The sequence below is a fragment of the Rhinolophus sinicus genome, chromosome 16 (assembly GCF_057876585.1).
Source record: "Rhinolophus sinicus isolate RSI-liver-muscle chromosome 16, RSI-T2T, whole genome shotgun sequence".
NCBI classification, from domain to species: domain Eukaryota; kingdom Metazoa; phylum Chordata; class Mammalia; order Chiroptera; family Rhinolophidae; genus Rhinolophus; species Rhinolophus sinicus.
This window is the reverse complement of record NC_142516.1, coordinates 47,986,915-48,000,865: the sequence shown is the minus strand read 5'-3', so window position 1 is coordinate 48,000,865 and position 13,951 is coordinate 47,986,915. Positions and strand designations below refer to the sequence as shown.

At 38.3% G+C, this 13,951-nt stretch overlaps 1 protein-coding gene across 1 annotated transcript in view; it reads left to right on the top strand.

Moving 5' to 3' along the window:
• PIP5K1B (phosphatidylinositol-4-phosphate 5-kinase type 1 beta) overlaps positions 1-13,951 on the top strand; it is a 280,298-nt gene that overhangs the window by 133,147 nt on the left and 133,200 nt on the right. Inside the window, exon 4 of the mRNA XM_019730369.3 lies at positions 9,390-9,520. Coding sequence (XP_019585928.1) covers positions 9,390-9,520 — 131 coding nt within the window. The remainder of the gene's footprint in view (positions 1-9,389; positions 9,521-13,951) is intronic.

Genomic DNA, 13,951 nt, shown 5'->3' with positions numbered 1-13,951 from the left:
CCAATGTATAACACAAAATTTAGAAGCTCTGAGAAGTACAAGGCTTGAAAGTAAAACTCACCCAATATCCCAGCACCCAGAGATAATCATATAATTTAATATAGAGAAGGTGCCAAAAAAAATATACACATTTTAAGAAAGGAAAAAACTGTATTAAAATTGTAATACTCAATATATACTGATAACAAAAGATGAATATAAATCATATGTATACATTTTTTTGGCAACCCCAGGATTTCCTTCCTATCTTGTTTTCTTTTGTAGATGTGTATAAACACATTTATGAGTTTTTCTTTTTTACATTTTATTATATGTATTTTATACCCTGCTTTTTTAAACTTATTATATTTTAAGTTATAGAACATTTTTAAAAATATGTTTAAATGAAGCCGTAATATGACTGGAGTTTATCAAATAATTTTGTCAAATATTCTAGATCTAGACTTGGACTTAATATGAATCAATAATATGAATGAGAAAAGAATAGAGAATTTAACACATAGCTTTAGATATTCCATCAAGTTGTAAATAAAAATTCATATTGTCAAATGAAGGAGCTACTTGTTGAGACTATTGTCACTCCTTTCTTCAAATTCCCTTTTCTTGGTTTTTTTGAAGCTATGTTTTCCTGATTTTCTTCCCACTCTTGTAGTCACTCCTTAATCTCCTCCAAAGGTTCTCCTTCCTCTGTCTAATCCCTAAATGTTGACCATGATCAAGGACCTTCTAGAATGTTCCCCCTCTCCTTAGGTTACTCATCCAGACCTTTGGTTTCCATGCCATTTATATGCTGAAAACACTTAAATTCAAATTTTCAGCCCAAACTTCTATTCTAAGCTCCAGATTTGTATCTTGACATCTCTACTTGGATGTCTCATTGGCATCTCAAATGGAACTCTTAATCTTCACCCCCATATATGTTCCTCTTTTCAGTCTCCCCAACTCAGTAAAGCAACCTCTGTCCTCTCAAATGCTCAATGAAAATACCAGGAGGCATGTTAGTACTTTTCTCTCCCTCATTTCTAGCTCATATCAAGTCTTGTTTGTCTCCTTCCTAAATACATTTCAAATTCAACTCTTCTGTCTTTCTGATCACCCTACTCTAAACCATGTGCATCTCAATATGAACCATTACAACTGCCTCCTCATCGCTTTCCCTCTTATATTCCCTCCAATCCATTCACCGTACAGCAGCCAGAGTGGTCCTTTTCGAATTAGAATGCTGCTCCCTTATTGAAACACATTAAACCCTGTGCCTGGTCCATAAGGCCCAGACCTAGATCCATCCTGTCTTTCCAGCCTCCAATTCTGAGGCTCTCCCTGTTTCCCACCATAATTTACCCACAATGGTTAGCTTTCAGGTGCCTGAACTGCTGCTTCTTTATGCCTCAAAATAGATTCCCCTAATCTCCTAATGTGACTCTCAATTCCTTGAGGGCAAGGACTCTGGCAAAGTCACTTCTGTCTCCCCAACTTGTGGAAGAGTACCTGGCATGTGGTGGGCACACAGCCAGCTTTTGTTGATATAACCCGCTGACTGGCCCATACTCACTTTTCAAGTCTCAGTCTGTATATCATTCCTCAGGTAGACCTCTCCTATCACTGCCCTTTGACCTGAGTCACATCACCCTGTTCTTTGTATCACTGATAACAATCATCATTATGTATATGTATCTTTGTTTAATATCTCTTTCCCTCACTAGACTAGAAGCTCCCATAAGAGCGAGAGCAATGTCCTCTTTTTGGTTCATGCTTTTTCCAACACCTAGCACAATGCCTAGCTCACAGAAAATTTTCAGATCTTTGTTAAATGAATGAACAGCATCTTACTCAATGGAGTTCTGAGAGGAGATTTTCTCTTTGCCTGGGACAACACTGGAAAAGATGCTGGAATCAGTCTTGAAACAGAGGAGTGTAGAGCGCAGATAATGGAGCCCCGCCACTTCCCAATCCCTAGAACCTATAGAGAGACCTTACATGGTGAAAGGGAATTTTCAGGTGTGATTAAGTTAAGGGCCTTGAGATGGCGTGATTAGCCTGGGTCATCCAGGTGAGCCTGATGTAATCACAAGGGGCTATATAAGAGGGAGTCCCGGAAGTCAGAGTCGAAGGAGGTGTGTTAACAAAAGCAGAGATGAGAGAGAAAAAGAGAGAGGTTGAAAGAGACTGAGAGAGCTATGAAGATGCTACTGGCTTTGAAGGTAGAGGAAGGGGCCACAAGTCAGTGAATGTGGGCAGCCTCTGGAAGCTTGAAAAGGCGAGGAAATGGATTCTCCCCTGGAGCCTCCAGAAGAACACAGCCCGGTCAACACCTTGATTTTAGGACTTCTGACCTCCCAAACTGTAAGATAATAAGTTTATGTTGTTTGAAGACGCTACGTGTGTGGTAATCTGTTACAGCAGCAATAGAAAAACTAATACACGGTGGGACTGGAGAAATGGTGTGAGGAAGCCGAAGGCAAGAGGTGGTCCCACTTCCTTTTAGAAGGCATTAGGCTTGCCTCCCTGCAAACTGTTCCACTTCCATAGTCCTACGGCCAGTTTCATGCAGTTAATCCCGCTTTCTGTTTCCTTAACTCCATCCTGGACAAATAAGTCTGTGCCTTCTTTCTTGAGTGTAAGTTCAGAGACAGGAGGGAGAACATGGAGCTGGACTTGAGCTATGGAAACAAGGGAGACAGGTAGAGGTTTTCCTTGCCAGACAAGGACTGCTTTCTCTTGATTATGAGAGGTGTTACTGAACCTTGGTGCTTTTTTCCTGTGGCCTAAAGTACCTTGTCAGTGAACATTTCTATTTTAGAGTTAGACTCTAGACCTGTGGTTTGGGGAAAATGGACCCTTTGAGAAAGAGAAAGCACTGGACCCCTTCCTTGGGAAAACTACACACAATCAGAAAATTTCATATGCAGTTGTTAGGGGTTCATGGACTGTAAAGTCAACTTGCTGGAAGGATAGAGTGTGTTTGTTTGGGATACTTCTTTATATTGGGATACAGGAGTCAGTGCATCCCAATATAAGGAGGGCGTAATTGTAAGTTGGGATTCCATGTCAAGCTAAGAGGCTTGGTCTTAATCCTGCAATGCGGGTACTAGGGACTGTTAGAGGGTTTCAAGCAAGATAGTGGCACCATTATAGCTTTACTTTTGGAAACAATCACTCTGGTGACATACATATTGGCTATAATCCCATAATTAGTTCATCAGGACACCTTAGGGAGAAAAATGCTGTTCACATGACATATCTCAGTACTTCCTTTTAAAACTAGTGCTATCAGATGGTGTACTCTGATTTTGTAGACATTGCGCTGTAGAAAGCAGTTTCCTATAATCAATGTAAGATCATTAAAATCTTACTGTTGTCAGGATCTTTGCTTTCCTAATAGCAGGTTTACGTAGATGTTTAGTCTTATTGTTACTATCGTCATTACTATCTCATTCAGCCAGATTCATCTCCAGCAGAGAAAATTCAGGCAACTAAAGTGCTGTGCAGTGGTAGAGCGCTGAACTGGGGCCCTTCCAGACCAGGATATCATTCCTGGTTCAATCACACACTAGCCAAGGGATTTAGATCAAGTGAATCTCCCAGAGCCACAGTTTCTTTTATAAAATGGGTGTTATAAACCCTACCTACGAAACAATTGTGCTGATCAAATGCAGTCATTAAAAGATTAACTTGAAGCTGAAGCTGAATAATAATGAATGTCAACTATAATTTAATATGTAGATAGTCATGGGATGAGCATAGGGAATAGTATCAATGAAATGGTAACAGCTATATACGATGTCAGAGGGGTAGTAGATTGGGGAAAGGGGGTTATTTTGTGAGGGGTGTAAATGTCTAACTATTACATTGTTTTGTACACCTGAAACTAATTTAAAAAATACTAAAAATAAATAAATAAACAATGTGATATCATCTCAAAAAATAAAAGATACTGCATTGAAAAATATTAACATATTACACAAATGCAAGCTGACATTAATATTCCCCTTACCATCATTCCTGAACAAGTTTGGGTTAGTAAAGAGGAGCTATGGAAGTAAATGTTTGTGGTTTGCTTTTGTGATATTCTGTGGTTCTCCCTCCAAGTATCAAATGCTTTAGAGGTTTTTCTAATATCCAGGCAGCATGTTGCCCCCACTTAGCCCTTGAAAAATCCCGCATTAAAAATTGATTCTGCTTTTCTGCATTCTGAAATCTAGAGCTATATGTTTGCAAGGAGTCAAAGGTCCGCTTTGGAGTTAGACGGGGAAATGATCATGTCCCAGCACTTTGAGAGCCTACACAAGGCCATGCAGAGAACACTGGGAGGGCGGAGTGTGTGTGTGAAGCCATTAACTCACGACAGGCTCGATAGTCTGCTGGTGGCTGGCCCCTAAAAAGCAGGAGAAGGCTAGTGGCTCAGAGTTGACAGGGAAAGAACTGCTGATTCTAGAAGAGCAACCACCAGCAGTACACAGAAGGTTCTTTAGCGTCCTCATGACTTACTCGTCTGCTCATCAGAGACACTCCAAGGAGCGTTTCAGTTTTTCAGTTTTAAAGCACATCTTGCTCAAGAATGTTTGTGGAAGAAAATGTTACAGCCTTGCCCACCTGCCTGCCGTGCCTAATGTCCAGTGGGAAGATGTCAGGTGATGGGGCCTGTATTCCTGTGACTGGAGGTGCCACATACCACACTGAGCACAACCAGACACTGCATAAAGTAGACAAGATGATGTTTAATTATACCCAAATACATCAATGCTAAAGCATTTAATTTTACATGGAGATGGGGAGAAGGCAACCTCGGGGCATCGTTCCTCTTGTGGCAGCAGAAAAGCTCCTTTCGTGTATACCTCCCCATGCTACAGTAGTGACATTCACGGTGGTGTTAATACTGGTTTACCAAGTGGTTTCCAAGATTCTTTTTCTTGGCCTTCCCCAGGGGTGGGTATGATTAGAGGCCAATAAATGATTTTATCCCTATTTCATCCAAAGGAATGACTCCCACAAAGCTGCTATCTTTTCTGAAGTCAAACAGCCAGACTTAAAAGAGAACTTCTGACTTCTATGCTAGGCTCATTTTGAAAAAAACACAGATGTATAAGCAGTGTGGGCTTTACAGCCAGACTCTACCACACACCAGCCATGTGACTGGGGCAAGTCACTTAATCTTGCTGAGCCTTAAATCCCCCACCTGTCAATGGGTGTGAGAGTCACTAATTTTCAGAGTCCATGAAAGGGTTAAACAGAGACAGCAGTGTACTTGTTTATAACTTGGATTCTGGAGCCAGACCCCCAGGTATAAGTCCCACCTCTACCTCTCCCCTAGCTGTGGGACCTAGTATAAGTTAGTAAACCTTCTTGAGTCAGTAAAGTGGAGATAATAATAGTACCTAATAATAGTACCTACCTCATATGGTCATTGTGAGGATTGAGGAGATTATATAACAAAAAGCACTTAAAATAGTGCCTGCCATTTAGTAAACACTATGTAAGTATGTGCTTAGATTGTGATAATAATTGTGGCTATCCATATATTAAGTGCCTAGCACAAAGAGTTGATCAAAAAAGATTAACTTTTATTACAATTTCTATTCTTCCTCCCATCAGACCACTTGAATTTTAAGGAAGCTGAAAGAAAAGTAATAGTATTTCAAGTGACGTTGTAAACAAACGTCAACAAGATCCTTCCCAAAATTCTTATTCCTTCAGGGACTCAAAATATAATCTTATACCCAAGGAGAAAGTTTTTTTTCAGTAGCCTTTAGAACAAGAGCAAATTCTTGCACCTCACCCCAGACCTTCTCAATCGAAACTTCTGGGGATGGAACCCCTCCGTCTGTTTCTGGTTTTGGTTTTGGTTTTGAATACCCATTGACTTTTTTTACTTTTTTTTTTTTAAGAGTAGTTGTAGTTTAACAGAAAAACTGAGAGGAAGGTACAGAGGTTTCCCATATACCCCCTGTACCCACACATGCACAGACTCCCCTATTATCAGCATCCCCCACCAGAATCATGCATTTGTTGCAATTGATGCCCTATGCTGACACTTCATAATCACCAAAGTTCATAAAAAGTTCATAATTTACTTTACAATTCACTCAAACAATGTGTTGCACATTCCATGGGTTTAGACAAATGTATAACGACTTGTCCACCATTATAGTATCAGAGTATTTTCCCTACCCTGAAAATCCTGTGTTCTGCTTATTCATCCCTCCTCTCTCCCGTTTTGCCTTCTGTCTGTTTTAACACATGTCGCGGTGCTTCTTATGCTTTCTAAAGTTTGAAAACACCAAATATAGACTCTTACAACTGACCACCTTCGATTGTTGGCAGTCAGTGGGGCGGGTGTGAACAAAGAACTGGATATGCCATCTGTTGTTTGACAGGTGTTCCAGCCCTAGAGTTATTAACTGACCAAATTAAGCAGAAATACAGGTAGTTCTAGAAAGCAGAGTCAGATGAGGTGTGGGGAGGGAAAAGCACTTTGAGAGCATGTGAGTCTATTGATAGGTCTAGAACAGAATGTTTTGGGACATTGGGTCCTCTGGAAAGTGCTGATGTCACATCTTCTGCCATACACTTTGAATGATGGATAGGAGAAGAGATGCCTTTTGAATTCTTATGTGAGATAAAATGAGGAAAATCATGTCAGCCTTCAGAAGTCAGAGCTGTTGGTACAAAAGGTCACTGATGCAGTTGGTAGCATTGCAGAGCTCGGAGTGGGAATATTAAAATAGCAAATGCTCTGTCTTTTAAGTACTAGCTGCTCCATGGGCTTGAGTCTCAGTCTTTTCCCATCTTGCCGCCTCTGGATCTTAAGTAAAAAGGCATGTGCAAAAACAAAAACACCGAGACATTTTTCCACTTCCTACAGGGAAGAGGGTAGGTAGTTGTCCTCAGACCAAGGGTGATGTAATATTGGCAGCGGAGTAAGCAAAGCAATTAAATGACGACTCCATGGGAAAGTGATGGGTGTGACTGAACAGGACTGGTTGCTCATGGCCGTTTCAGGTGATGTCAACAAGTGTTAACTAGGGATCTCGCCCTGTGTTCCATGTGGTTTGTTTGGGGTTCAACCTTGGGTGACTGAGGATTACAATGCCTTAGGAAAAGAAACCAATCTTAGGGGTGGAGTGGAAGATATTGTAAGATACTAGTTTGGTTCTGTTATCTACTATGTTTGTGCTGATAGAACAGCATCCAAATAGGATTAAAAGGTCTGAGAGCCATATGCATAGAGACAGTTTTTGAAGCCATTAAGAATGGATTATCTAACAAAGAACAAACTGATGGTTGCTAGATGGAAGGGGGGTTGGGGTGAGAAAGGTGAAAGGATTAGGATGTACAGATCGGTAGTCACAAAACAGTCACAGGGATGTGAAATACAGTCTGGGGAATAGAGTTGATAATGTAAAAACTCTGGTGTCAGATGGGGAGATCACTTCATAAATTATATAAATATCTAATCACTGCACTGTACACCTGAAACTAATATAAAATAATATTGAATGTCAACTATAATTACAAATATATACATATATATACATATATGTCATGGGATGTGAAGTACAGCATAGGGAATATAGTCAATGGTATTATAATAACTATGCACGGTGTCAGATGGGTAGTCGACTTGTTGGGGTTATCACTTTGTGAAGTATGCAAATGTCGAATCATTATGTTGTTTTGTACACCTGAAACTAATAATAAAAATTTTTTTTAAATAAAGTAAAGAATGGATTATCTACTTAATTAAGGAAATCTGAGGATCAAGGAACAAACTTTTAGGGACACTGCGATTATAGCAAACAATGAGAAGTCAGTGAAGAAATGGGAGACCATCAGAAAAGGTAGAAGTTGTACCAAGACCATGTTCTATCATAGAAATCATGAGGATACATTGTTTTTCAAGAAGAGAGATATGTTCTTTAATGTTAAAAGCATGAAGAAATTAAAAAGAATAAAGCATGTGGGAAGGTGGGGATGGGTCTTGAATTTGCTAAATGAAAATATTAACTCAAAAAGAAAGTATTCTTTTTATAAAGCAGACGATCTTTATTACATTCATTTAAGTCAGGGTTTCTTAACCTCAGCACTGCTGATATTTGGGCTGATAATTCTTTGTTATAAAAAGCTGTCCTATGCATTGTAGGATGTTTAACAGCATCTCTGGCCTCTACCCACGTGATGCCAGTAGTAACACTACCATCACCAGTTATGACAACCAAAAAATGTCTTCAGACAAGGCCACATGTCCCTGGTTGAGAACCACTGATTTAAGTATTTATTTAGTTCCCACTATATACATGGTACTCCATTAGGCACTGCAAGGCATGCAAATATTGCATATTTCACCATTAAGAAGAATGTATTCTAATTTTCCTAAATTCTTATTCTGCTATTTTCTCCTATTGTGTTGGTTAAATATATATATATATACACACACACAGAGGGTGCCAAAAAATGTATACACATTTTAAAAAAGGAAAACTATTAAAATTGTAATACTCAATATATACCGATAACAAAAGATGAATACAAGTCATGTTTGACTTCTGCAATTACAAGAGGTGTTCAAAGTGGTTACCATCAGCATCCAGGCACTTCTGATTATGGCAAGCTACTGCTTGAGCAACGCTGACCAAAGTGTCCACTTGCATGCATTGTTTTCGCATCCCTGGTATATATCTATATCTATATCTATATATCTATACACACACGTATGTGTATACACACACATATATTCATTTGTATACATACATATACACATACATGTGGCTGTTATTCCCCCAGTTAACATTATGTCAATTATAGAATGATATTAGACAAGTAGTAATTGGAAATATTGGTGTTCTAATGCTATATGCTTTATCACATGTCAGTGTAGGGAAATTTGATTATGGATCTATGGCAAGACTAGTAAGCAACTTCCAAATTATATTTGGGTATTCCAAAGACTCAAATGAATTTTTGCTCTCTCATTTCTTATGAAGATAAAATATTCTTCCTGACCATAGGTATGTTATAGAAGTTCTGATTTTTTTTTTTAATGTGACTGTACCATTTATCTTTTGGTAGACATTATAATGCTACACACTGCAAGCGTGCTACCAAATTTCTAAATTCTTAGTAGAAGAAAGATGGAGGTTTGGGACAATAACCCTTCCTTAGGAACATTGATAGGAAAGATTACCACAAAAATAATTTCATGACAAGAAGAGTCCTTCATGTTTGGTGGAGTAAATTCTCCGTCAAAAGAAGCAACCAGTCATCTTTCCAAACCTAACTTCCTTGTTGCTCAGGAGCAAGAATGAAAATCAAACTCCAGATTTTGCTGCTTGTGACATTGAACAAGGCCCCACCTAGTAAGGCTAACTCTGAGACCTGTGTTCTCTTTACAGACTGCATCATCTGCTATCAAAGGTGCTATTCAGCTGGGAATAGGATACACAGTGGGTAATCTCACTTCCAAGCCAGACAGAGATGTTCTCATGCAAGACTTTTATGTGGTGGAAAGTGTGTTCCTACCCAGGTAAGAAGATTTTATTTGTGATGATTTCCATGTTAAAGAAGCTTTCATGCTAAAGAAACTTTCCGTGCTAACAAACCTCCCCACATTGAAGACTTTACTACCAGTGCATGTATAACTCATTGATGTATATGTTGGACCTTTGGCAGGCCCAAAGCAGCCCAAATAAGTGATTGTTTTTTTCTGTTAATCAGGGGACTTGCATTTTCTATATGAAGATGGTAAATGGGTTCCGTCCTGTGGGCCAGTTATAATTAGTTTTGCTAATGCCTGGAAGACTCTATGGAGAAAGACTTTGAGATTCGGTGGGAAAGAGAGCAGTAATCAGAGTAATGTCTGCACAGGTTTAGGGAAGGGCATCCAAGAAGCAGAAGCTGGTATCAGGTTTTTGCTACCCCTAATTTAAAAGATGGGTTTGGGGGCCCATAATTGATGTTCACATCTGAGTTCACTGATATAGCCCCTTTTCTAATAATTCTTTTAACTTTCCTCATGAAGCCTTATGAGAATCTCAGTATTTTGATACCACATTTACAAAAACATCCAAGTTACCCATACATGTCACCTCTAACTTTATTGTATTTTGGGGGAGTGGGAATCAATTCAACAAAAATATCTGAGAGGGATGGTGATGATGGTTGTGAAGCAGTATAAATGTTCTTAATGCCACCAAATTCAATAACCTAGAACAAATGGACAAGTTCTTAGAAACATATAGCCTTCCAAGGCTGAACCATGAAGAACTGGAAAATCTAGACAGACCGATCACCAGTAACGAAATAGAATCAGTCATCCAAAACCTTCCCAAAAGCAAAAGTCCAGGACCAGATGGCTTCACTAGTGAATTCTACCAAACCTTCAGGATCTAATACCAATCCTGCTCAAACTCTTCCAAAAAATTGAAGAAGAGACAGTACTCCCTAACTCATTTTATGAGGCCAACATTACCCTGATACCAAAACCTGGTAAGGACAGCACAAAAAAAGAAAACTACAGACCAATATCTCTGATGAATACTGATGCAAAAATCCTAAATAAAATTCTAGCAAATCGAAGACAACAATGCATTAAAAAGATTATTCATCACGACCAAGTGGGGTTCATCCCCGGGGCACAAGGATGGTTCAACATCCGCAAATCCATCAATGTGATACATCACATAAACAAAATAAAGGACAAAAATCATATGATTATATCAATTGATGCGGAAAAAGCATTTGACAAGATACAACATCCATTTATGATTAAAACACTTAATAAAATAGGTATAGAAGGAAAATACCTAAACATAATAAAGGCCATATATGACAAGCCCTCTGCTAATCGCATAACTAATGGTGAAAAACTGAAGCCCTTTGCTCTACGTTCAGGAACACGACAGGGCTGTCCCCTATCACCTCTGCTTTTCAACATAGTGTTGGAAGTCCTCGCCAGAGCAATCAGGCAAGAGAAAGAAATAAAAGGCATCCAAATTGGGAATGAAGAAGTTAAATTATCACTCTTTGCAGATGACATGATGCTATATATATAGAAAACCCTAAAGACTCCACCAAAAAGCTATTAGGAACAATCAACGAATACAGTAAAGTTGCTGGCTACAAAATCAACGTACAAAAGTCCATTGCTTTCCTATATACTGACAATGAAATCTCAGAGAAAGAAATACAAAAAACAATTCCTTTTGCAATTGCAGCAAAAAGAATAAAATACCTAGGAATAAACTTAACCAGGGATGTGAAAGACCTATATGCTGAAAACTATAAGACATTTTTGAAAGAAATTGAAGAAGACACAAAGAAATGGAAAGACATTCCATGCTCATGGATTGGAAGAATCAACATAGTTAAAATGGCCATATTACCCAAAGCAATATACAGATTCAATGCAATCCCCATCAAAATCCCAATGGCATATTTTAAAGAAATAGAACAAAAAATCATCAGATTTGTTTGGAACCACAAAAGACCCTGAATAGCCAAAGCAATCTTAAGGAAAAAGAACAATAATGGATGTATCACACTTCCTGACTTTGGCTTGTACTACAGGGCTACAATAATCAAAACAGGATGGTATTGGCAGAAAACAGACACATAGACCAATGGAATAGAATTGAGAACCCAGAAACAAAACCACATAAATATGGACAGATAATTTTTGACAAAGAAGCTAAAAACATACAATGGAGGAAAGACAGCCTCTTCAATAAATGGTGCTGGGAGAATTGGATAGCCATGTGCAAAAGAATGAAACTGGACTGCTGTTTGTCACCATGTACCAAAGTTAATTCAAAATGGATCAAAGACTTAAGCATAAGACCTGACACAATAAACTGCATAGAAGAAAGCATAGGTACTAAACTTATGGACCTTGGGTTCAAAGAGCATTTTATGAATTTGACTCCAAAGGCAATGGAAGTAAAAGCTAAAATAAACGAATGGGACTATATGAAACTTAAAAGCTTCTGCACAGCAAAAGAAACCATCGACAAAATAAAGAGGCCACTAACTGAATGGGAGAAGATTTTTGCAAATAGTGCCTCTGATAAGGGGCTAACATCCAGAATATACAAGGAACTCATGCAACTCAACAACAAAAAAACAAACAACCCAATTGAAAAATGGGCAGAGGACTTGAAGAGACATTTCTCCAAAGAGGACATACAAATGGCAAATAGACATGAAAAAATGCTCAACATCACTAATCATCAGAGAAATGCAAATAAAAACCACAATGAGATATCACCTCACCCCAGTCAGAATGGCTATCATCAACAAGACAAATAGTAACAAGTGTTGGAGAGGCTGTGGAGAAAAAGGAACCCTCATACACTGTTGGTGGGAATGCAGACTGGGGCAGCCGCTATGGAAGGCAGTGTGGAGGTTCCTCAAAAAATTACGAATAGAATTGCCATATGACCCAGCAATCCCTCTCCTGGGTATGTACCCAAAAAATCTGAAGACATTTATAGATAAAGACACGTGTGCTCCAATGTTCATTGCAGCTTTGTTTACGGTGGCCAAGACATGGAAACAACCAAAATGTCCTTCGATAGATGAATGGATAAAGAAGTTGTGGTATATATACACAATGGAATACTATTCGGCAGTAAGAAAAGATGATATAGGAACATTTGTGACAACATGGATGGATCTTGAGAGTGTAATGCTGAGCGAAATAAGTCAGACAGAAAAAGCAGAGAACCATATGATTTCACTGATATGTAGTATATAAACCAAAAACAACAAAAGAACAAGACAAACAAATGAGAAACAGAAACTCATAGACACAGACAATAGTTTAGTGGTTACCAGAGGGTAAGAGGGGTGGGGGATGGGAGATGAGGGTAAGGGGGATCAAATATATGGTGATGGAAGGAGAACTAACTCTGGGTGGTGAAGACACAAGGGGATTTATCGATGATGTAATACAGAATTGTACACCTGAAATCTATGTAATTTTACTAACAATTGTCACCCCAATAAATTTAAAAATTAAATTAAAAAAATGTTCTTAATGCCACGCATTGTACACTTAAAAATGGTTAAAATGGTAACTTTATATTATGTATACTTTACCAAAATAAATAAACAAAAAATTTAAGTCTAGTACTAGCTTAGTATAAGAAGAGAAGTAATCATTATTAAATTGGAAATCTCACCACTGCGGACAGCATTTTTCAAAGAAAATGGTCAAGCAAATAAAATAGTCTAGCAAATAAAAATTCAGTCAGGGGGATTAGGGGTAATTATTTTTGGCTTTGGGGCTATGAGGATTGACTTATCAAGACACATTTATTTTTTAAATATATGTCTCCAAAATAAGCCACTTTTGTTATCAATTATTACTGGACTTGTGTGAGAGTGGTTGGGGTAACACTTTTACTCTCACTGCTCATACTGCCTTATTTAAAAAAAAAAAAAAACATCTTCCAAGGAATGCTACTTAACATTTATCTGTATGTCCAGGTGTCAACTACCTAGAAATGAAGCCTTTAGGTGACTGTGCCCATGTAGTCACAAAGGAGCCCATAAATAAAAGAAAGTCAGCTGTGAATCCAGAGAGACTCGTTTTGCTTTAAATGCTCTTGGCTGAAGAATAAAGTTGGTCTATCAGAAATTTTGAAGTTTGCTTCTCTAGGTTCCTTTAGCAGGTACGAGAACTAGTTTCCATACAGAAAATGGACAATCTCAAGGCCTAAGATATAATCCTGCTTGCTCATGGCACTACTTTTCTTCCTATAACTGAACATTTTTCTTTGTTTTTGTTGTCGATGATCTGTTTATCATTCCAAAAAATTAATGTATTAGCTATATATTTTCTTTTTAAAGTCAGGATGTCATGAATGTATCTTAATCTTTTGGTACCGTGATTCCCCGAAAGTAAGACCTAACCAGACAATCAGCTCTAATGCGTCTTTTGCTGCAAAAATTAATA